General features: G+C 41.2%; 1 protein-coding gene across 4 annotated transcripts in view; it reads right to left on the bottom strand.

Moving 5' to 3' along the window:
* Positions 1-23,442, bottom strand: part of KIF2A (kinesin family member 2A) — a 71,609-nt gene extending 48,167 nt beyond the window's left edge. For 2 of the 4 annotated variants that reach the window (XM_070774639.1, XM_070774638.1), the window contains exon 1: positions 23,110-23,438. In XM_070774639.1, the coding sequence (XP_070630740.1) occupies positions 23,110-23,173 (64 nt within the window). In that variant the 5' untranslated portion in view covers positions 23,174-23,438. Of the gene's footprint in view, positions 1-23,109 lie in introns of all 4 variants that reach the window. The other 2 variants (XM_070774637.1, XM_070774635.1) reach the window with 2 other exon arrangements.
* Between the last annotated feature and the right edge of the window lie 1,981 nt (positions 23,443-25,423).

Consider the following 25,423-nt stretch of genomic DNA (forward strand, 5'->3'; position numbering starts at 1 on the left):
GATGGTAGTGGCTCTGATCCAAGGAAATGTCTACTCTCAATGCCTGGTCGATGGGGATTAAGAACACAGATAATCACTCCTTTAAACTCCTTTACCAGTAAGGTAAAATGTGGAATAGTAAATTCGGTGTGGCCAGAGTAAAAGGTACATAAAGAAAAGTAGAGTCATAGAAGAACATAACACATAAACAGAGTATATGTAGTATTAAAATTTCATGGCAAAGCATGACTAGGTGTGGGGAAAAAAATCTAAAATGGCTCTTTGGAGAGGAACAATAATGAAAAAACTATCAAATAATGATAGTATTTGAAAAACACTAATATAGATAGTATTTAAGGCAGGGAAAGCAGACATGACCACCAGAAGAACAAAGGTAGATGTCTATAGATCTTCAATGCATAGAGTCAAGGACATAATGAGATACCAGCAAAGGAGACCAAGAAGTTGCCAGAGACTTTCTCCAAAGCCTTTGCTCTGTCCACCCAGCTAAGCTGCCTCTGAGTGTAGCCGCTGAAAAATCTCTACATTTCCTAATTTAGCCAGAGAGCTGAGTCCAATGATTTTTTTAGGTCCTTTACTATGCTCAGCTTTTAGAAAGATGTAAGTGAAAAAAGCACAGGCATTTGTTTTTTGAAATCAATGAGGTACTACCAGATATAAGGTTATAAGAGTGGTAAAAAATTGTCAGAAAAAAAAAAAAGAAAAATCCAAAGAATAAAGTTCTAAAAGTCAAGTTAAGAAGGTATTTCAAGGATGAGAGAATGAGTCAGCTGTGTCAAATGCTGTTAACAGATCAAGTAAAATAAAAGCAACACCTGAATGTGAAAGTGGGAGTAAGAGTTACCATTTTTTCAGGTGAGAAAAATAACAGTCCAACATGTTGATGGAAATAACTCAGTACAAAAGAAAATATTGATGATACAGCACAAAGAACTGATGAAGTAGTAATTTTGGGCAAGTAAATGGAGATAAGATCTAGTACACAAGCGTAGGAAAGAGCTTATCCATGGCAAAGAAGGAAGGAAGATTTACAGGTGCAGGTACTGGTACTTGGGTAGATGGTAGGTTTGTAAAAGTTCTTTCCTGATTGCTTGTATTTCTCAGTGGTGAAATGGCAAGCGAGGTCATCTGCTCAGAATGTGGTAAGTAAATAAACACTAAGGATTTTATGACAAATCAGCTAGGAAAGAATGAATGGGCTAGAGATATGATTGCTTATTCAAAGGGAAGTAATCGTAAATTTAAACTGTGACCAGTTAGCATAATTATGATTTTTTCCCCTCCAGTCATTTTCAAACAATCTAGAAGGGGAAGGAGATTTAAAGCATATATAAGGGAATAATTTGAGGTTCTGTTAATCAAAAGAGGGGACAAGGGGGTTTAAGTTAGACATATAAGGGAGTGTTCATAAGAAAGTTAAGTGAGGACATGAGGGAAAGATAGGAACAATAAAAAAGTAGTAGGATTATAAATGCTGTGGGGTCAAAAGATCAGTTGAGTCACGATATGAGAAGGAGTATGCTGGAAAGACAGAAAGGTGACTAAAAACTGGGATGCTTGAAACTGAGATTATGGAGATGTCAGGAATGTGATGACCTAAGGCGAAGGGCAAGATCACTAGAAGGAAGGAAGGGGAGAGGAAGGGAGGGGAACCGAGGAGATGGGAGAGAACGAGAAAACAAGCTCAAAGAACCAAGAGGAGAGGGTACTAGAAAGATCATCTGTATATGAATGACGCAATTACCAAATACTATGATAGGAAGAGCACAGGAGAGAGTAACAGGAGCAAAAACCTTCAAGGAATTAGGGAAGTTGGCAATGTCTCAAGTTTCTATCTCGGAAAACCAGGTATATGGTGCTTCCATCAACCAATTTAGTGAAGTATTAGTCACTCAGTCATGTCCAACTCTTTGTGACCCCAGACTGTAGCCCACCAGGCTCCTCTTGTCCATGGAATTCTCCAGGCAAGAATATTGGAGTGGGTTAGCCACTGCCTTCTTCAGGGGAATCTTCCTGACCCAGGCATTGAACCTGGGTCTCCCTCATTGCAGGCAGTCTTTACCGTCTGAACCACCAAGGAATCAATATAAGGAATACAGAAAATACAGAAATCTGGAGATAAAGGCAATGGATTCCATTTTTGACCACTTTAATTAGAAATATCAGAGGAAGTCCATATGGTAATATTTGGAAGTTGGATCTGAAACTAAAGAGAAAGATTAGGTTTAAGGGGGCATTTTTAAAAAGTTTTTATTTAAAAAATTTAAATCTATTACGAAAATTTGTTATTGTTCAGTTGCTAAATCATGTCCAACTCTTTGAGACCCCATGGACCGTAGCATGCCAGGTTCCTCTGTCCATGGAATTTTCCAGACAAGAATACTGGAGTGGGTAGCCATTTCCTTATCCAGTGGATCATAGCAGATCAGGAAGCCATCTCTCCTGCACTGGCAGGTTGATTCTTTACCACTGAGTCACCAGGGAAGCCATTATGAAAATCACAAACATACAGATACCATTCATTCAGTTCCATTAATTTTACCAAATGGCCAATTCTATTGCCATTCCTCCCACCACCAATTTTGAAGCAAATCCCAGATATCATATCAATTTATCTATATTTACTTCAGTATATATGGAGATATAATTTATGGGGTTTTCACATTCTCTTTTTAAAAGGAAATTCCTTCTTATGAATTTACTTTTTCTCTCCTCCCAGATGATTTAGTACAGCTAAAAGGGTTTTAAATAAATCGAACTACATGCCATTGATCTGTTTAAAAATAATATTAAGGATATGATCATGAGAGAAACCAAACCAAAATAAATCACCTTTACCACAGTTCAAGTTTAAACTCTACTTCCCACTCTATGCTTGATTTTGTGCTTACTAAGGTTACGCTAAACGCTAGACATACTATATCACATATGCATATCTACACATATTATAGCAATCTTTCAACTCTGGTAACAAACACAGCTGACTTCACAATTAGGATTCCAATATGTCAAAAAACCTTATTCATCTCATATCAAAAAAACTGCAGTGTACTTGCTGACAATGCTAAATTAATCTGCTCTCTGTTAAAAGACCAAGAATGAGTGTTAGGATCAAAGCAGAACATACGTAAATATTCCAGGTGATACAGGGCAAGAAAAGGACTACAGAAGTAAGAGGACACACAAGTGGATCACATTTTGATTTAGGCAACGGCTTCTTAGACATAACAAAAGCAGAGCAACAAAAGACAGACAGACTGGACTTCATCAAAATTCAAAACTGTTGCGCTTCAAAGGATACTAATCAAGAAAGAGAAAAGACAACCCATGCAATGGGTGAAGTATCTGCAAAGCACATATGTGGGAAGAAAACACTATCTAGAATATTTACACAACTTTTACAACTCAACAATAAAAAGATAAATAACCTAATTTTTTAAGTGGGCAAAGGATTTGAAGAGATTTCTCCAAAGAAGATACACAAGTTTTGGCAAAGATGTGGAGAAACTGGAACCCTCAATTATTATTGGTTAGAGTGTAAAACGGAAAATATGGAAAACAGCATGGCAGTTCCTCTAAATGTTAAACATTAGTTTACATGATTCAGCAATTCCACTTATAGGTATAAATATATATACCCCAAAAAACTAAAAATATTATGTCCACACAATAACTTGTAGGTAAATGCTACTCACAATAGCAAAAAAAAAAAAAAAGCAATTCAAATATCAATTGATGATTGAATAAGTAAAATGAATTATTATTTAGACACAGATAAGAATAAAGTGCCGAAACATACTATAACATGGATAAACTCTGAGCATGGATTATGCTAAGTCAAAGAAGTTAGACATTAAAGGTTGCATATTGAACGATTCTACCTATATGTAGGCTCTTCCTTGGTGGCTCAGATGGTAAAGAATCTCCCTGCAATGCAGGAAACCCAGGTTCGATCAACGGGTCAGGAAGATACACTGGAGGAAGGAATGGCTACCCACTCCAATATTCTTGCCTGGAGAATTCCATGAACAAGAGGAGCCTGGCAGGCTACGGTCCATAGGGTCACAGAGACGGATGTGACTAATAGTTTTACTTTTTGGGGCTACCTTGGTGGCTTAGATGGTAAAGAATTTGCCTGTAACGCAGGAGACCCAGGTTCAATCCCCTGGAGAATGGTTCCCTACTCTAGTATTCTTGCCTGGAGAATTCCAGGGACAGAGGATACTGGTGGGCTACATACAGTCCATGGGGTTGCAAAGAATTGCACACGACTAAGCAACTAACACTAACACACCTATATGTAATGTCCAGAACAGGCAAATCCATAAAGACAGAAAGCTGATTAATGGATGTTGGGGGCTGAAGTGAAGGAGAATGCAGTGACCACTAATGGACTACTAAAGGGGTATAGGTTTCTTTTCTGGGGTGATACAAATGTTCTGAAATCAGACAGTGGTAACAGTCACACAACTTTGGAATATACTTAAAATCACTGAACTGTACACTTTTAAATGGCAAATTTTCCCCCTTTACCTGGAAGTTTACTTTTTTCCCTTTTATTTACAGAGATATAATTGACATATAACATTATATTAGTTTCAGGTGTACAACATAATGATCTGTGTCTACTGGGATATGATAACAATAAGTTGACATCCATCACCACACACAGCTACAATTTTTTTCTGGTGATGAGAACAGTCTTAGCAATTTTCAAATACACAATAAAATTTTAACTAGTCACCATATTGCATATTATATCCTATAATTTACTTATTTAATAATTGGAAGTTTGTACCTTTTGATACCCTTCTCCCATTTTCCTAACCCTCAAACCCCTCTACCTCTCACTTTAAACAACTATCAATCTATTTCAGGCACATGAGTTAAATTTTTTGTTTTCCCATTTCATATATAGGTGAGATTATATGGTATTTGTCTTTCTCTTTCTTACTTCACTTCACGTAATGCCCTCAAAGACTATCCATGCTGTTGCAAAAGTTAAGATTTTTCTTTTTTACAGCTGAATATTCCATTGCATATATGAAGACACACACACACCGCCCCCGCCCCTTGTATCTGCTTTATCCACCCATCCACTGATGGACACTTAAGTCAAATTCATGCACTGGCTATTATAAATACTGTTGCAATGAACATGGAAAAGGCAGATATTTTTCCGAGACAGAACTTTGTTTCCACTAAATACCCAGAAAAAGAATTGCTGCATTATATGGTAGTTTTATTTTTAATTTTTTGAGGGACCTCCATAATGTTTTTCATAGTGGCCACACCAATTTTGTTGTTGTTCAGTTGCTCAGTCGTGTCTGACTCCTTGTGATCCCATGGATTGCAGCACGTCAGATTTCCCTGTCCTTTACCATCTCCTGAGCTTGCTCAAACTCATGTCCATCAAGTCAGTGATGCCATCCAACCTCTTGTCCTCTGTCAGCCCCTTCTCCTCCTGCCTTCAATCCTTCCCAGCATCAGGGTCTTTCCCAATAAGTCGGCTCTTCACATCAGGTGGCCAAAGCACTGGAGCTTCAGTTTCAGCATCCTGAATATTCAGGACTGATTTCCTGTAGGATTGGTTTGCTTTCCTTGCAGTCCAGGGGACTCTCTTCTCCAACACCACAGATCAAAAACAACAATTCTTCGGCATTCACCTTCTTTGTGGTTCAACTCTCACATCTATACATGACTACTGGAAAAACCATAGCTTTGACTAGACAGACCTTTGTCTGCAAAGTAATGTTTCTGCTTTTTAATACGCTGTCTATAGATCTGTCATAGCTTTTTCCCAAGGAGCAAGCATCTCTAATTGCATGGCTGCAGTCACCACCTGCAGTGATTTTGGAGCCCAAGAAAATAATGTCTCTCACTCTTTCCATTGTTTCCCCATCTATTTGCCATAAAGTGATGGGACCAGATGTCATGATCAAGTTTTTTGAATGTTGAGTTTTAAGCCAGCCTTTTCACTCTCCTCTTTCACCATCATTAAGAGGCTCTTTAGTTCCTCTTCACTTTCTGCCACTAAGAGTAGTGTCATCTGCATATCTGAAGTTATTGATATTTCTCCTGGCAATCTTGATTCCAGCTGGTGTTTCCTCCAGCTCAGCATTTTGCATGATGTACTCTGCATATAAGTTAAATAAGAAGGGTGACACCATACAGCTATGATGTACTCCTTTCCCAATGTAGAACCAGTCCGTTGTTCCATGTCCTATTCTAACTGCTGCTTCTGGACCTGCATACAGGTTTCTCAGAAGGCAGGAAAGTGGTCTAGTATACCCACCTCTTTAAGAATTTTCCAGTTTGTTGTGATCCACAGAGTTAAAGGCTGTAGCGTAGTCAATGAAGGAGATGTTTTTCTGGAATTCTCTTGCTTTTTCTATGATACAACAGATGTTGGCAATTTGATCTCTGGTTCCTCTGCCTTTTCTAAATCCAGCTTGAACTTCTGGGAGTCCTCGGTTCACATACTGTTGAAGACTAGCTTGGAAAATTTTGAGCCTTACTTTGCTAGCATGCAAAATGAGTGCAATTGTGCGATAGTCTGCACACTCTTTGGCATTGCCCTTCTTTGGGATCGGAATGAAAACAGACCTTTTCCAGTCCTGTGGCCACTGCTGAGTTTTCCAAATTTGCTGGCATAGTGAATGCAGCACTTTAACAGCATCATCTTTCAGGATTTGGAACAGCAAGTCTGGTAAGTCTCTTGTGGAGTCACTGCTCCTTTCTCCCGGGTCACGAAGCACACAAGGTTTTGTTGTGCCCTCTAAGAGTCAATTTCCCCAGTCCTATGGAAGTTCTGTAATCAAATCCCACTGGCCTCCGAAGGCAAATTCCCTGGGGGTTCTCAGTCCCTTTGTAGGATCCCCAGGTTGGGAAATCTGTTGTGGGTCCTAGAACTTTTGCAATAATGCGAGAACTTCTTTGGTATAATTATCATCCAGTTTGTGGGTCGTCTGCTCAACAGCTTTATAGTGGAGCTAATGATGACCTCCTCCAAGAGGACTTCACGCCATAGGCCATGCCACCCAGGTCTGCTGCAGCCAGAGCCCCTGTCCTCGCGGTAGGTCACTGCTGACCGGTGCCTCCGCAGGAGACACTTCAAACACTCAAAGGCAGGTCTGGTTCAGTATCCGGTGGAGGTCACTGCTCCTTTCCCTGGGTCCTGGTGTGCACAAGGCTTTGTTTGCACCCTCCAAGCGTCTCTGGTGGGTCTAAGATTTGACTTTAAACACAATTCCCATAGTCAATTTTATAACATTTTAATTACCTCAAAAGGATACCCTTTTATCCTCAAAACAGTACCCTTTTATCCTTAGCTATTACCTCCCCATTCCTCCAATAATCACTAATAATCATAAGCAATCACTAGTCTTTTTGTCTCTATAGAGATTAAGTTAATTGATTCTGGTGGAATCAGACAATTTACTTAAGTGAGTTAACCAAGTACAAACTGATAGAAATATAGGCAAATAATTCATTAGTATAATCTATTTAACTGTGCTCAGAGTTTGAAAAATCCCAATTCTTTAGTAAGGCTGTTCAAGTTTATTGGGTTAAAAACAATAATGTCCATTTTTCAAATTTTTTAATTAAAAAAATCACTTTCTGCTCATAATCAGACACAATACACGAAATCTTATTTTTTTATACTAGCTTTCACAACACAATAACTTGAGTGTTTTTCATTATATGTCCAGATCTCATAAACACTACCTGTTACCTTCTATGGGCCATTTAACTTCAGAAAAAAACATTCTCTAGGCCCAGTATGAATTCCATGATCCAAGCTAGCAAAGCTCAAAAATATATTTTTGTATCCTGTATGGACAGGGGTATGAGGAAACAGGCACGCTTGCAAACAAGAAGGTAAATTCACATACTCTTTATGAAAGCAAACTGGCAAGATCTGTCAACTTTTAAAACATACAATTTTCTGCCCCAGCGATCATCCATCCTTTTAGGACTTTATCTTACAGATATAATCATGCATGTAAAAAATGACGTAAGTTCAAGGTTATTCACTATTGTACTAGCTGTACAATAGCTACAGAATGGGCATAACCTTTAATGGCATATTAAATCACTAATAAAATACAGCTATGAAAAAGAATAAGTGAGGTAAGTCAGAGGAAGACAAACATCACATGCTATTGCTTATAGGAATCTAAAAAAAAACTGATACAAATGAACTTATTTACAAAAAAGAAACAGACTCAGAGAAGGAACTTATGGTTACCATGGAGGAAAGGGGGGACAGTGCAGAATGGGAGTCTGGGATTGACATGTACGCACTACTATATTTAAAACAGATAACCAACAAGGACCTACTGGATAGCACAGGGAACTCTGCTTACTTAATATTCTGTAATAATCTAAATGGAGAAAGAATCTGAAAAAGAATAATACACTTGTAATGAACACAACTATACTCCAATATAAAATAAAAATTAAAAAAAGAAAAATAATTGTTATTTACATACTCAAAGGTTCTCCAAGAGATTGTTATTATTAAATGAAAATAAAATCACGAAGCAGGGCTTCCCTGGTGGTCCAATGGTTAAGGATCCACTCACCAATGCAGGGGACAAAGGTCCAATCCCTGCTCCAGGAAGATCCCACCTGCTGCGAGGCAACTAAGCCCATGTGCCGTAATTACTGAGCCAGCGCTCTGGAGCCCGTGAGAGCCACAGCTATCAAATCCACTCGCTGCAACTGCTGAAGCCCACTTTCCCTAGAGCCTGTGCTCTACAAGAGAAGCCACTGCAGTGAGAAGCCTATGCACTACAACTTGCCCCAACCAGAGAAAAGCCTATGCAGCAATGAAGGCCCAGCACAACCAAAATTAAGTAAATAAATTTTTTAAAACAGCAATGACATTTGGGACTTCACTAGCGGTCCAATGGATAAGACTCCAAACTCCCAATGCAGGGGACCGAGGTTTAATCCCTGCTCAGGGAACTAAGATCCTACATATTGCAACTAAGCCTGTGCGCTGTACTGAGTCTAGAGAACCCCTCTCACCCCACCTAGAGAAGCCTTCCGAGCAACAAAGAGGCTGTGTGCTGCAATGAAGACCTAGCACAGCCAAATGAATAGATAAGAAAAGCAATGACACGTACTGAGTTAAGTCATATTCTTAATACCTGGAGGATGAACACAAATCGACTCTTATCAGAATGTGAAAATCTGAATAGACATAGTGACAGAATAGCACAGATAGTTATTCCTTTAATTAGCAAATAGATCATTTATTAAGTATATAGAGGTCCTGTGCTAGGCACTGTGGATATGACAAAACTGGAGTATGACCAGAGACAAGAGAACACGTAAGACTGTCCTGATTGTTCTGACAGAGTAAACAGGTGGATTCAGAGAACATAAAGCAGGGGACCCATCCCAGTCTAGGAATCAAAGAAGGGTGAAATGTTTAACAGAGACAAAAAGGAGCAACAGCAGTTAGATACGTTAGGTACAAATTCTAAGAGTTCAGTGTGTCTGGAGTGCCTCAGGTCAGTGGCAAGGAATGACAGTGGAGAGGAAGGCAGACGGTTCAGCGTATACAGTAACCTATGTTACAGACCTGGGCTTTACCCGAAGTGTAATTGAGATAGAGGAAGTTATTTAAAAGTTTTAAGTAGGTGATCACGTTTGAAAGGTCATCCTGAAAGAGTAACCAAACCATAGGTAGAGAGACTTTAGGGTTATGAATTTGTGGCAGATGAGACATAATGCTAGCCTGACCAAAGTATAGTACAGGGTTGGGGAAAAAAGTGTATGGACTGAAGAAGCACTTAAGCAGTTAAATCAAGAGAACCTGATGATAGGATAGGAGGTTAAGGGAGAACGAGGAGTCAAGAAAGATAGCTAGGTTTCTGACTGGGGCAACAGGGTGAATGAAAGTGATAAGAGATACTGAACAAACAGATCTGGGGAACAGGTAATAGGTTCAATTTTGGACATGCTGGATTTGTGGTATTTATGAGCTATCCAAGTGGAAATAATCAGTAACACATTAGACATACAAATAGTACAGGTCTTCAGCTAGTCTGAGGTGAAGAGGAGCGTTAAGTTCACCCAGAGAGAATATTGTGCAAGTACTGCAGTGTTAGGACCAAGCCCTGAAGAACACCAACAGTTAGAAACTGGAGAGTGAAAGATGCATCTTCGTAAATTAAGAAGGAAAGGTATGAGGGGTAGGAAGAAAATAAGTTTTATTTACTTTTACTTTAGTTAAGAAATGGCTCTTAATTAAACCCATGTGGCGGATTCATTTCGATATTTGGCAAAACTAATACAATATTGTAAAATTTAAAAATAAAATTAAAAAAAAAATACGACAAAAAAAAAAAAAAATTAAACCCAACAGAGCAGGGAGGGTTTTTAGTTTTACACCAAGAATTTTTCAATTGCACTATAGTTGATTTACAATATTGTGTTAGTTTCAGGTGTACAGCAAAGTGATTCAGTTATACACATTCTTTTTCAGATTCTTTTCCATTTTTAGGTTATTATAAGACACTGAATATAGTTTCCTGTGTTATACAGCAAATCCTTGTTGTTTATCTATTTTATATATAGTGGCATGTATCTGTTAATCCCATACTCCTAATTTATCTCTCCCCTAACTTCCTCTTTGGTAACAAGTTTTTTCTATGTCTGTGAGTCTGTTTCTGTCCTATAAATAAGTTCATTTGTATTATTTTTTAAAGTCCACATATAGTGATATAACATGTCTTTCTCTGTCTGACTTACTTCGCTTAGTGTGATAATTTCCTTCTTTTTGGCCAAACCTCATGGCTTGTGTGATCTTAGTTCCCTGACCAGAGATTGAACTGGACCACTGTACTGGAAATACCAAGTCCTAACCACTGGATCGCCAGGAATTCCCCAGTATGGTAGTTTCTAGGTTCATCCAAGTTGCTGCAAGTGGCAATATTTCATTCTTTTTTTATGGCTGAGTAATATTCTTTTTGTGCATGCACACACACACACATCTTTAACCATTCACCTGTTGATGGACACTTATCCACATCTTGACTATTATAAAGTGCTGCTATGAACATTGGGGTGCATCTACCTTTTTGAATTAGTTTTCATCTTTTCTGGACATACGCACAGGAATGAGATTTTTAGTTTGTTTTTTTTTAATGAAGTATGTGCTAAGTTGCTTCAGTTGTGTCCGACTCTTTGCAACCCCATGGACTGTAGCCCATCAGGCTCCTCTACCCATGGAATTTTCCAGGCAAGAATACTGGAGTATGTTATCATACCCTGCTCCACGGGATCTTCACAACCCAGGGATGAAACCTGTGTCTCTTGTGTCTCCCGCAGTGGCAGGCGGATTCCTCAATATTAGCACCACCTGGGAAGCCATAAAGTGGACGTGAAGTCACTCAGTCGTGTCCAACTCTTTGCAACCCATGGACTGTAGCCTCCCAGGCTCCTCTGTCCATGGGATTTCCCAGGCAAGAGTACTGGAGTGGGGTGCCATTTCTGCTACTTTATGTATGACCTTGGACAAGTCAATTTCCTCACTACAGAAAAATAAGCAAGTTTTGACCGATAGCAGTATTTCATTAGAGAGCTGTCTGTGCTTAAATTTTAAGACTTACTTCATTAATCAGGGTTTCAAATTTGTTCCAATTTCCTAAGAACCATTTAGGTAAATCACTATACCCATTTCTCTTTAGGCTGTCCATAGTAAACTTCAGGCTTAAAAATACCATGTTCCTCACCTTCCAAAATGCAATGGTATTTACACTCCCAACTAAGCTTTCATGCTATGCTATGCTATGCTATGCTAAGTCACTTCAGTCGTGTCCGACTCTGTGTGACCCCACAGATGGCAGCACACCAGGCTCCCCCGTCCCTGGGATTCTCCAGGCAAGAACACTGGAGTGGGGTGCCATTTCCTTCTCCAATGCATGAAAGTGAAAAGAGAAAGTGAAGTCGCTCAGTCGAGTCTGACTCCTATCAACCCCATGGACTGCAGCCCACCAGGCTCCTCCATCCATGGGATTTTCCAGGTAAGTGTACTGGAGTGGGGTGCCACTGCCTTCTCCGAAGCTTTCATAGGATGACACATAATTAGATTTCATATGCATATCTTAAGAACACGAATTACCTAAAGTTTAACTAGAACAGGTAAACTCTTATTTAAACTAGACCTTGGCCAATTTCAAGGAAGAAGCTTCTAGTACACTACTTGGACATTTGTTATAGTATTTGAATTATAACTCAAAATGTCTGTGGGCCAAAGTAAAGAGATGGAGCTGAAGCTGGTAAGCATTATCTGAATCCTCTCATTGCACTACAGCTCACTTAAAAATTCTGTCAGCAAACCCCAAGTCTCTCATATTGGCCAACAGACTAAAGATAACAAAAAATGAAGAGCAAAAACAACCCTATTGGGTTCTTATTCTTAAAATGTATAAACCCTTGTCATTCATCACCCCTAAAGCTTGCATCCACCTCCCTCCTTTAAAAGCAGTTTTAAGAGCAGTAGTTTTCGAAACTGGGCAGAAGGTACAGAAATCTTCCATATATCCTTTGTCCGCACATACGCATAGCCTCCTATATAATGTCAACATCCCACACTGCGAACACTTGTTACAATCAATGAACGTACACCGGCACATCATTACTATTCAAAGTACATATTTTACACTAGAGTTCACTTTTGGTATCGTATCTTCTTTGAGTTTTGACAAATTTACAACATGTAACCACCATTTCAAAATCATAAGGAATAATTTCACTGCCCCAAAAATCCACTGGGTTCTGTCTACTCATCCTTTGCTTTGTTGTTGTTCAGTTGCTGAGTTGTGTCCAACTCTCTGCCACCCCACGTACTGCAGCACACCGGGATTCCCTGTCCATCACTGTCTCCACTGAGTCACTGATGCCACCCAACCATCTCATCCTCTGTTGCCCCCTTCTCCTCATGCCCTCAATCTTTCCCAGCATCAGGGTCTCTTCCAGTGAGTCAGCTCTTTGCAGCAGGTGGCCAAAGTACTGGAGCTTCAGCCTCAGCATCAGTCCTTCCAATGAATATTCAGGGTTGATTTCCTTTAGGATTGACTGGTTTGATTTTGCTGTCCAAGGGACTCTCAGGAGTCTTCTCCAGCATCACAATTCGAAAGCATCAATTCTTCGGCACTCATCCTTCTTGACGGTCCAACTTTGACATCCATACACGACTACTGAAAAACCGATTTTTAACTCCTAAACTGCAAATAGTAGCTAAGAGATTCTAAATGCTGAAATGACATTCAGAATCTTGAGGATGAAAAGGGAAGGCAAAAGTCAGGGCAGAAAAAAATAGGCCAAAAATAAGAGCAAAGGAAAAGTAAAGGAGAGCAGCTGCATTTTAAGAATCAAAACACTCCACCCCTTAAAGAGCCAAAGCCAGATCCTTTAAGTACGGTTTTTCCTTTCCATTCCCTTCTAGGAATTCTAAGAGGGTCTTGGCTAATACACTATAACTGAGTCTTAAGTAGGCAAAGCAGTGATAGCTTAAGTAAATTCCTGATCTCCATATAAACATTTACTGGAAGTGACTCAAACCTTAGACCCACTCACTTTTAAAACACTAGTGGCAAAACTATGAACACTCGAGCTGGATGCTCTCTGATAGCACACTGTACACTGGCTCTACAGTTCTCTATGCTGTATTCATGAATAGGATTAGCTTGATTAAACAGACTGAAGAGATTTTATAACCCACACTCAGACTTTTCAAACGCTAAGTCCATTCTTTTCAACACATCTGCCCTTTATTCGGCACAAGTGATATATGCATACAGCATCAACTCTTTTTACAGTATTCTGTATCTCATCTGTTTCTTAATCATTGCCTACCCTCCTCGACTGATGCAATCTTAGCCTTGCTAGTTCCATTTTCAGTACTTCTCCCCCTCTAATCTATCACTAATCACTAGCTGCCTATTACTGCTCTTAGGAGATTAAGACCTACAGTAGTTTCCAAGTGTCCTAGCAGTTAATTCCAAGATGCATTACCTTACCTTCGTTGCCAAGTCTTTAATAAGGTGCCCCAGATTACTCCTCCTTTTTCCTCTCCTCATCTATCACCTTCTCATTGTTCAGCAGTTCAGTTGCTAAGTCACGTCCGACTCTTTGTGACCCGCATGGACTGTAGCTTGCCAGGCTCCTCTGTCCATTGTGATTCCCAGGCAAGTATACTGGAGTGGGCTGCCATTTCCTTCTCCAGGGGATCTTCTCGGACCAGGGATCGAACCCATGTCTCCTGCATTGGCAGGCTGATTCTTTACCACTGAGCCACCGGGGAAGCCCTGCTATGCCAGGTTTAAATGCCCTTTACCTGACAGTCCTCCACTTCCAACTCACATGTGGTGCCATGTGCCTGGAATCCCTCATTCCCCCCAAGACAGTCTACTGGTCATCTTCCATCATTTTAACTTCACTTGCCATGAGGTCTTGTCAGATCACTGTTAGAAAATGCTACTTTTTCTAACATAATGGATCATAACTCTGGGTGTATACTAGAATCATCAATGTGCATAAAGCTGTTTCACCAGTGTAGTTGTCTTAAATACTGAGGCCCTGGCTTCATATCAGACCAATTAAAACAGAATCTCTGGGCAAAGTACCCAGATACTGGTGGTGACAGGTGGGGAGTTGTTTATATTTGGTTGTTTTTTCCAAAGCCCTACATGTGATTTTAATAAGCAATCAGGGCCATGAACCACTACATTAACTCTACCCAGGCTAGAAACAGAACTCCCGTAACATTTATGCTCCCTAAACATATCCACATCCCTAAAATACACTTACTACATAGCCTTGACCAACGCATATAATGTGAATATCTAAAATAGTCCATCATGAGGCTTAGGCACTTTACAGTAGTTTATACACTCAAGTGTAGGGTTTCACTTTTGTAAAATGGGGAGGATACTGTATACATTATAGGGATGTCACAAAAGTCAAATAAGATACTGGATATTATACACTTAGCAAAACAAAAGAATTATAAAAGGCACAAACGTTAAACCCCTTCAGATATCAAGAATAACACATGGATTCACTTTTTAAGAAACAACACTTAAGTGGCAGTATGGAAGACATAGCTATCTGGATGAGGCTGAGTAGGGAGCTCCTGGCCAAGAGCTCTAATCAAAGGGTCATTCATAGTATAAACACTGGACAAATTTTTACCGCAAGAATGTCCCATCCTGATCCAAACTTTCCTTTAAAAAAATCCTATTTAGGTGAAATCTGGTTAAAATTAATGCCAAAAACCAATTAAAAAAAAAACCTGGAGACAAAGTCTTCGAAAGTAAGTAAAACACAGCCCTGGGACATGGCTGATTCTTACAGGCCCTTGGCCACATCATGTGAGGAGGCTGTTCTCACACAGAAGAACCGGCAGCTGGCTCTATCTGCTTCCGTGGTCCCTGTGTTTACAAGCATCCCAACATAGGATATCCAGAGAGGAACCTGCTGCCAGGGACTGGTCTGCCAGAAATTTAAAATGGAATAAACTTCACTCCTTTAGGCATCAAAACAAAGATTAAAAGGTATAAAGTAAAAATTTCAGACGTCCGTGTTCCTTGTCGCTCGCCGCAGCGCCTGGCGCCCGGGAAGAGGTGGTTGTGAGGGAAACCTGCTCTCGGCTAAAAAAAAAAAAAAAAAATTTCAAATGAATATTAGAGAACAGAAAATAGGCTAAGAATAACAATGCCAATTTCAACTGACTGACAAGGGCTACCAGGACTGGTGGTGCTGTATTTTAAGAAGAATTCTGAGAGTGAATATACCGGTTCATCAGGGAAGCATGCCATGTGAGATAATGGATACTGTAATGGGCAGAGGATGCAAAAGGGACAGCATCCTGGATGACAGATATTTTCCATTCAGAAGGCTCATAACTTAGAGAGTATAATCTAAGAATCTGTATCGGAAAAGGTAAGTGGCAATGATGTACACACAGAATAGCACAGTTCTATCAGAACTCATCATACTACGTAAAAATCACTTATTTGTTTCTGAGGGCAGGAACTTCAACACCTATCAGAATGCCTTATATGCAACTATGAACAAAGGCATATTTCGGGCTTCCCTGATGGGTCAGTGGTAAAGAAATTGCCTGCCAATGCAGGAAACACGGGTTTGCTCCCTGATTCAGGAAGCTCCCACACGCCACAGAACAACTAAGCTAGCGTGCCACAACTACTGAGCCTGGGCTCCAGAGCCCGTGAGTTCCAACGACTGAGCCCACCTGCTGCACTACTGAAGTCCTCGTGCCCTAGAGCCTGTGCTCCGCAACGAGAGAATCACCACTAGAGTCGCTCCCATTGGCCACATCTAGCAGCAACGAAGACCCAGCACAGCCAAAAATAAATAAAGTATTTAAAGGTATATTTAATTAACTCTGTAATAAGGAAACAAAGAATTATGAGATCACATTATTTTGTGATATGGCATAATCACTTAAGGTCTATACACAAAAATACTCTCACACTCTAGTAAAAGCCCATTTGAACAGCAAGCTGATTGCAGTAGGTACGGAGAAAAATACGCAATACTCCAAATGGGAAAGGCCAGTACTAGATTTAGAAGCACAACTTTTAGAAGGGACACTCCTCCCCTCATTTTAATCTTGAGTGTGCATGTGCTCAGTTGCTCAGTCATGTCTGAGTGCCCCATGGACTGTAGCCAGCCAGGCTCCTCTGTCCACGGAATTTTCTAGGCAATACTGGAGTGGGTTGCCATTTTCTCCTCCACAGGATCTTCCCAACACAGGGATCAAACCCACGTCTCTTACATCTCCTGCATTAGCAGGGGGATTCTTTACCACTAGTGCCACTTGGGAAGCCTTTACCCTTGGGAGATAGTAGCAAAAAGTTAAATGAAAGGTTAACCAACGATGAAACGATACTCCATTTCAGTTTGTGTAAGCTTTCACTAGACATATCCCATGATCAGCAATTTGTATTTAGTTCTCATACACACAGTATATGTCACAGCATCCACTATGTGTAATTAAGTACTTAAATGCTTAATATGGTGAGGTTCTAACATCTATTTTCACTTAGACACTATAACAATATTAGTACTATTTTAATTACAAGAGTTAGTGTGTGACAGAAGGGCAACCCTCCTATATTTGCTCCACAACTGGACCACAAGAGTGAAAAACTAGTTTTACCCAGGATTTAAAAACTGTATCTATTCTCAAGCTCAAAACTACAACCTCAAAACAAACACCTTAAAAGATTACTTCAAGTTACAGGACAGAGGTGTTAAAAGCAAAGTGGGTGGTTAATTCTAAGAATTAAGCTTTGCAAAAGATAAGTGTAATATTAATGACAAGTATTATTTGTGACTGGAAAGAATGGGTCTGGATGATCTCTCAAGGGAATCTTGGTCTGGATTTTCCATACTTGTACCTTCTTCCTACAAGTATGGAAATGAGCTTAATTGGCTCTTTGCTATTTTCTCCAGATATTTTAAAAAATTATCACGCATTAACAACAAATAGCCTTTCCCCACAGTTGGAAAATTTTTGTCACAAAATTCATGTGACTAGGCAAAGAATATAGATTTCTTTCTGTGGTAGTTCTGGAAGCAACAAGTGACAGACTATTGAAAAGGGGCTTTAAAACCTTAGATTCAAGAATCTTAACATTTATAGTTAATACAATATGACAAATCAATTTGATCTCACTAGTTGGGCAAATTTAAGCAACATTACTAATTGTAGGTTATCTAAAGCTAAAGAGGCTTTTATATCTCAAAAAATAAAAAGTGATTAACTTCATACTATCATCAGCAAACATTTGCCAGCATCTAAAGTGAGCTGGGAGCAAAAGGACTCAGGTTTTGGTCCAAGTCAAGCCTCTTTATTAACCATATGATCTTGCCAAGTTCTCCAACCTCAGATTCTTCACCTATAAAGCAATGAATCTGCCACCCAATTACCCTACTTACCTCACAGGGTTTCTAGGAGGATCCAGGTAGATAACCTATTTGAAAAATTATGAAGACCTAAAATATATAACCAACATCACGCTGATCACCATGTAAAAAGAAATCATTAATCCACAATTCTGCTTTATTGACTATGCCAATGCCTTTGACTGTGTGGATCACAACAAACTGTGAAAAATTCTTAAAGAGATGGGAACACCAGACCACCTGACCTGCCTCCTGAGAAATCTGTATGCAGGTCAAGAAGCAACAGTTAGAACTGGACATGGAACAACAGACTGGTCCCAAACAGGGAAAGCAGTACATCAAGGCTGTATATTGTCACCCTGCTTATTTAACTTATTACATTATGTGAAATGCCAGGCTGGATGAAGCACAAGCTGGAATCAAGACTGCCAGGAGAAATCACAATAACCTCAGATATGCAGATGACACCACCCTTATGACAAAAAGCGAAGAACTAAAGAGCCTCTTGATGAAAGTGAAGAGGAGAGTGAGAAAGTTGGCTTAAAACTCAACATTCAGAAAACCAAGATCATGGCATCTGGTCCCATTACTTCATGGCAAATAGATGGGGAAACAATGGATACAGTGAGAGACTTTATTTTGGGGGGCTCCAAAATCATTGTAGATGGTGACTGCAGCCATGAAATTAAAAGATCCTTGCTCCTTGGAAGGAAAGCTATGATCAATCTAGAGAGCATATTAAAAAGCAGAGACATTACTTTGCCAACAAAGATCTGTCTAGTCAAAGCTATGGTTTTTTCAGTAGTCATGTATGGATATAAGAGTTGGACATAAGGAAAGCTGAACACCAAAGAATTGATGCTTTTGAACTGTGGTGTTGGAGAAGACTCTTGAGAGCCCCTTGGACTGCAAGGAGATCCAACCAGTCCATCCTAAAGGAAATCAGTCCTGAATATTCACTGGAAGGACTGGTGCTGAAGCTGAAACTCCAATACTTTGGCTACCTGATGTGAAGAACTGACTCACTAAAAGACCCTGATGCTGGGAAAGATTGAAGGCAGAAGAAGGGAACAACAGAGGATAAGACGGTTGGATGGCATCACCGACTTGATGGACATGAGTTTGAGTAAGCTCCAGGAGTTGGTGATGGATGGGGAAGCCTGGCGTACTGGAGTCCACTGGGTCGCAAAGAGTCAGACATGCCTGAGCGACTGAATTGACCTGAACTGAATCCACAATTCCCTCCATTCCACTCACTCCATAATCAAAATCACATAACTGTACCAAAAGGAACTATACTGCTATGTGGTTCATTGTTATTAACTAAATTCACAGTCCATTCTCTAAAAGCCTGTCTAATGACAGGGAAAAGTAAATGAGCAGAAGAATAAATGTGGCAAAACAGGTAGTGAATTAGGTTACTAAAATCTTTTCTAAGATGGCCTGCCCTAAACTCCAAGATTCCTGATGGGTCCTTTGAAATCTTTCCTCTGGATTTCAGATGCTTAATTAAAGCACTCTTTTCACTGTTTAATTAAGAAACAGATGTATTTTTTCCTCTCACAATTTTTGAGTTTTGTGACCTAGTAAACATACCACAACACTTTTTACCGGATCATTCCAACTGGGCTCTCTAACGCTGCTCTCCAATGGCTTTCCCATGAGTGAGAAGCAATTTCCGACTTCTCAACTGGAATAGAGAATTCTTCCTTTCCTGTCACAGTTGATAGTTTGGTTTCTAGGCTACATTAAGCCAGGCTCTTGGCTTCCACTGTATGAATCTAGACAAGTCACTTACAGTGACTTGGGACTCAGTTTCCACACCTTTAAAAAATGAGAACTTGATTATCTCCAAGGATCTGTCTGGTTGAAATAGTGCATGAGTCTCTTCAGATCACATTTATCAATTACGTGACTAAGACACCTCGAAGAGTAATTCCATCGTGGCTGCAGCTTCCAAATATGCAAAACATTTCTCATCATTCCCCCAGCCTCCAAAGGATAGTCAAAGCTACTGTAGAACAAACAAGAAATAATTTAACAGTACAGTTTTGTGTGTGTGAGGTCTCCTAATGAAGACTACCTAGCTACACAACAGTTAAGATTGCAGTTTTTAGAGTCATTAGATTCAAAAAGAAACTGAATCAGAAAGATAATAGAAAGACACATGCAAGAAAACAAACATTGAGTGTTCATTTCCACAAACCAGTCCAATCTCATGCCAGGTTATTTCCTATGGGTAGGAATAATCTTAGGAGTCCAAGCCTAACCTCTGTCACTTTTAATCTTAGAATACCAAAACAGTCAGTAAGCCTTGCTAGATCACTCAATTTCAATGAACACTGGGAATCTTGAACTAAGAGGCCTGAATGAGGCAGTAGGGTGGGGGTGGGGAGCAGAATAAAGAAGCAGCAGCACAGGATAAGCATAGATGGAACTGTTTTCCTTCCAGGTAAGATTTTGTCGTAATGATTAATCAAAACAACATTAGAAAACTAAGTCCAATAATGAGTGATTCACTCAAAAACTATATGCAACGAACTCATCGAGGAGCAGATGAATTCTGGGAATTTAAAATCCTGTAATGCCCAGGCTGTGGCTGAAGTGGGAGTGGGCAGTCTGCCATCCATCAATAGCATTCTCCATACCACCCCTTCTCTGGTGCAGTCTGAAAACATAATATTAAGAAAAATGTACCCAAACATTAATACTTGAGGAAATATGCTGTCTCATGAGTCTCCTAATGACTTAGGAATCCAGTGACTGACTGGCCATCCAGTTTTAGTAATCAGTGAAAACATACTGGGAATTAGTTTTGAGCAGGGTGTTCAAAGATACTAACAAGTCCACATTAATTACCTAGAAATTTTTTTTTTTATATATGAGCATCGCGGATGGGAGAAGCATGCTCAGAAACAAGGACAAGGATCACCACTTAGCAAGCATGCAGAGAAACATCAAAATCACCAGTGAACAGCAGTCTAGAACACCCCTCTTCACTCATGTGGTTTCCTCTGTCTCAGGCATTACGTTAGTGCTCATCCAACTACAAAGTTTATTTGTTACAAAGATCACTAGTGTTTTATCCAAATAGACAGACCATAGAAATGGGCGGAAACAAAACAGCTTCTTTAAAGTGAAAAAGGGAAGGCTTTCGGTGAGTCTCCCAGACATCAATTTCTACTGTGAAACACCACTACCCAATGCAAATGATCATTTCCTTAAGTTCTCTGCTTATCTGTTACCTTCAACTCGACTATGCACCTGAGGAGCATAAATACATACATGACTGTAAGTTAAGATGAAATACACTGTAATGATTTCCATTATTTCTCCAGGGCAAACTGCTTTGAAATATGATTTTAGGTTACTAGCACTTATGTAAGAACACAAAGCTCTTAGATGTCTGGGTTTCTGGTATAGGCAGAAGATGAAGGCAGAAAGAGTACTAAATATAGTACTAAATAAAGAATATCCTAGAATCCCCCCAAAAACCAAAACTGTCTGCAGTCTGACACATTTAAAAAGATGTTAGCCTAGAAAACATAAAATTAACCAAACCTTTCAAGTATCATGATACTTTTTCTGATAAATTCTATAGTTAAACCTACAATCACAGTTAAAAGTCTTAGAATGTAAAGAACTCACACATTTTATTGCTTCTCCCCCAAATTTTAAATAATATATATAAACCCTACTTTTACTAGTATACAGTGAACCTGCATTTACCTAAAAATGAAATTACAGTAACAGCACAGCCTAAGGAAAGCAATGAAAAAATATTAAGAAACCCCAACCAAAGTAAGAGACATCTCTTCCCCGCTAGTGTTATGGGTAACTTCTAAAGCTCAATGTGTTATAATTTATCTTTTCACATACTGCATAATAATGTTGACACAAATTATGTCAGATATAAGGAAAGGGAAAAAAATCATTAGCTGCACAGGGTCTTCCAATATATGTTATCACAGATAAACAAGGCAGTCAATCTAAGCTTCACATAACTTGATCAGAGGCTGTAGATGAGACGGCGACAGTTACCATTGACTAGGCTAAACGATAATAAGCCATAACCTAAAGGCACAGGATTAGATACACCGCACGCCTCTCGGTATTACACACCTCTACTTCGTTCAATGTTTGGACTGAAACATAATTTTACCCGCCTCCATGCGTTTTCTCCTTTACAATATAAATTACTTCCAATCCTGGCTGGCTAGGGGCGTAAAACATTTTCCCCAAGAGAAACCTATTGAAAGAGACACAAGCCTAGGGCTTTTTCTCTCTTTATAATTTTAATTAGGCATGTGCCTCCACCTCGTCTTACACTTTTCTCTCGGTTACCTCTCAGGAGGGTGTGAGAATATCAACATCCGGTCGTCCACCCCCACCCTCTCAGGAGTGCCTCGCACAGACAAGGATCATCCTGCTCCTTCCCTTTCAGTCTCATCACCTTTGAGAAGCTTATCGAATACTTCTTCCCTTCGCTCCCCCACCCTTATTCATGGCTGAGCACCACAGGCTCCCCATCCTTCTTCCAAGGAAGGGACTGGCAAAAAAGAAAGAGGCATGCTCGAGAAATGAAAGATGAAGAAACCTGACAACCAAACAGCTTAAACCAATGGGGTTGGCCTTTCTCTCCCACCTTGGCCTCGGACCAGTAGTCGGTTCCCTAAATGCTGAAATCTCTGGTCTTCACGCTCTCCCCACCCCCCATCCCCTCAGAGATGAGGCCGGAAAATGAAAAGGCCGGGGTGAGCCGCGAGGCTGGGTCAATCCTATCGGAGCCTGCCGTCCCCGGGCGGGGGTCCCCGGGGAGGATGGAGATCGCGGGGGAGGAGCGGGGGGCCCCCCGACCCGGGACCCTCCGGCGCACCCACCCGAAGACAACCGGAGACCCCGGGGCCCTTCCCCGTCGGCCTCCCCCCGGCCCAGGCCCCCGCAGGGCCCCTCCCCGGTTCGGCACTGCAGCGGCACCCGGGGCGGACCCCAAGCTGGCCTCACTCGCACACACGCCACACACAAAAGCGCCGCGGCCGCCGCCTTCCCGCCCCCACAGCCCGGCGGAGCAATCAATGAGGCGGCCGGCGCCCGCGTCTCCGCCGCGCACAGCCGACAGCCGGGCCGGACGGCAGGGGCGGCGGCGAGGCTCACCATCGCTCCGCTTGATCTCCACGTAAATCCCGATCTGGATCTTGCCGAAGTTGGCCGTTGCCATCACCTCATCTGGAGCAGCGGCGGCGGGCCGAGGGAGGGGGACCGGAGGGCGGAAAAGGCGGGGAGGGGGCGGGGTAGGTGTGGGAGGGGGAGCGGTTGCCCGCGGCCGCGCCGGCCCGGGCGACAGCGTGAACGCGAGCCGGGGCCGCGAGGAGCAGCGGCGGGCTGGCAGGCAGAGGCCCCGGGCCTGCAGGCCGGCGGGAGGACGCGCACGCCGGGGCGTCGGGGTGAAGCGAGGGCCGGGGCGGTGCGGCGGCGCGGGGGAGAGTGGGAGGGCTCGCGCCGCCCGCCCAAGAGCCGACGCTGGGGAGGCGGGGCGCCCCGCGCCTGCGCAGAGCGTGCCTCCCGCGTCTTTTCCTGGTCGGCCCGCCTTGCTCCGCTGCCTGGAGGCGGCCCCGCCCAGCTCCGCGGCTGGGCGGGCGGCGGCCGAGGCTAGGCCGGCGGAGGGAGCGGAGCGCGCGCGGCAAGGCCCCCAGGGAGCCTGCGTCTAGTTTGATTTCGGCGCGCGGCCTGGAAGAGGCGGGAATCTGCGCTTCCAAGAATTTGCATTGTTGCTGGAATGGATTAAGCTCCCTGCGGTTTCTGGGCTTTCCAGCTGGAGCGCGAGGCTGGGGGATGTGCATTTAGGGGTCGGCCATTGACAGCATGGGTTCAGTGTCTCATCTGACAGTGTCACCTCCATTGCTTCTTAGAGGTGGCCTGTGCGAGCTGTCCCAAGATTTCCCATCCAGTGGTAGAAGAAACACCTTTGAGTTGTCACCCACACTTAGTCGGAATGAAGATCCGCTTTTCATGGCCTTGACTTACGGCTCATCGCCATTCAAAAAGAAACTCGGCGTGGGCGGGGAGTGGGGGATTTGACTGCTGGATTTATGATGCATCGGATGCAGATGTCTTGGCTCTGCTGTAGAGTTCAAGACTATTTGCCCTGGACCATAAACCAGTAACAAGGACAGAGGGCCAAATAAAGTTGACGAAGAAATGTGCCTTTTCGGTAGTCAGTTGATAGTTTGACCACACCAGCGTGTGGAGAGCAGGATTCTTCATCCTGGCAGAACAGGAAGGCCTTGTGGACAGGGACCGTGGAAACTATGTTTACAGCATTCTGTACAAACCTCCAAACGTGTGACATTTGCTTCTAGTTTTAGGACTTGATATGGAGGAAACACATTTATCGTGCCCTGCTTTCTCTAGTCATTGTTAATCTCCCTGTAATGATAATATAAAACATACAGTTTTAAAATTAAAAAATTGGAAACTGGATATATGTGTGTTAAGTGTGTGTAGGAGTATATGCAAATAGCTAGAGTTTTTAATCCTAATATAATCAAGTCAAGTAGACGCTAAAAAATTTGTTGAGAAAGATTTGGAGTCTGTAACTTAAATGTATTGAAGGCATACTTGTCAAAGAACAAAGTTTCTTAGATCCAGTCTAAAGTAAAAATAATGTCTGTGAGAAAAACACTAGGCAGACAACTTTGAAAACCAGCTTTTACATATCAGAAATGACATTACTGTAAATCTCAATTTAGGACCTCTGTTTCAAAATAAGATTTGACCAAATCAGGATTTGTTTTGGTTTTTTTTAATTATCTTGAGCGTTTTATCTGAACTCTTTGAGCTTCTGTCTAGTAGAGCACCTCTGATGTCTCTATGACTGAGGTATAAAGTATCTATGTATTTGCTTGCAAATTCTTTAAAGAATACAAATAAATCAAGCTATACACCTGTTAAATTTAAAATTGCTTCATAAATGTGTTTTATCATGGTTGCTGACACATACCTTGCCCTCCATGGGCTATATAATTAAGAAGCCTAAACCTTTAATCCATAGTCAAAGGTATTTAAAAAATATATACATTAATCTGCTCTATAAAAAATGTATGAGATGTGCTACTTGTCAAACATAAAAACCTTTCCTTTATAGGTCATACCCAAAAGGCGTATGTTTTTCTGTATGCCCCACCCAGCATCTGTATTTCCCAAGACTTGCATCTTGGGCCTTGTGCCAGTGGCCTTCTGAAGAGCACGGGTAAATAAATGCAGTGCAGCTACGTTTCCATCGACATCCTAGATCAAGAATTCTGACTCTGGCTCCAGCGTTAGCAAACTATATAACCTTGACTAGAACAGTGACTGGCATATAGTAGGCACTCAGACATTTGTTCAATGAATTAACTTGTTAAACTGCTCTAAATCTCGGTTACTTTCTTAAACAGCCTGGAAAAATAACTTCTATTCTCTCAATTGC

The sequence above is a fragment of the Bos indicus genome, chromosome 20 (genome assembly GCF_029378745.1).
Source record: "Bos indicus isolate NIAB-ARS_2022 breed Sahiwal x Tharparkar chromosome 20, NIAB-ARS_B.indTharparkar_mat_pri_1.0, whole genome shotgun sequence".
In the NCBI taxonomy this organism is placed as follows: Eukaryota; Metazoa; Chordata; class Mammalia; order Artiodactyla; family Bovidae; genus Bos; species Bos indicus.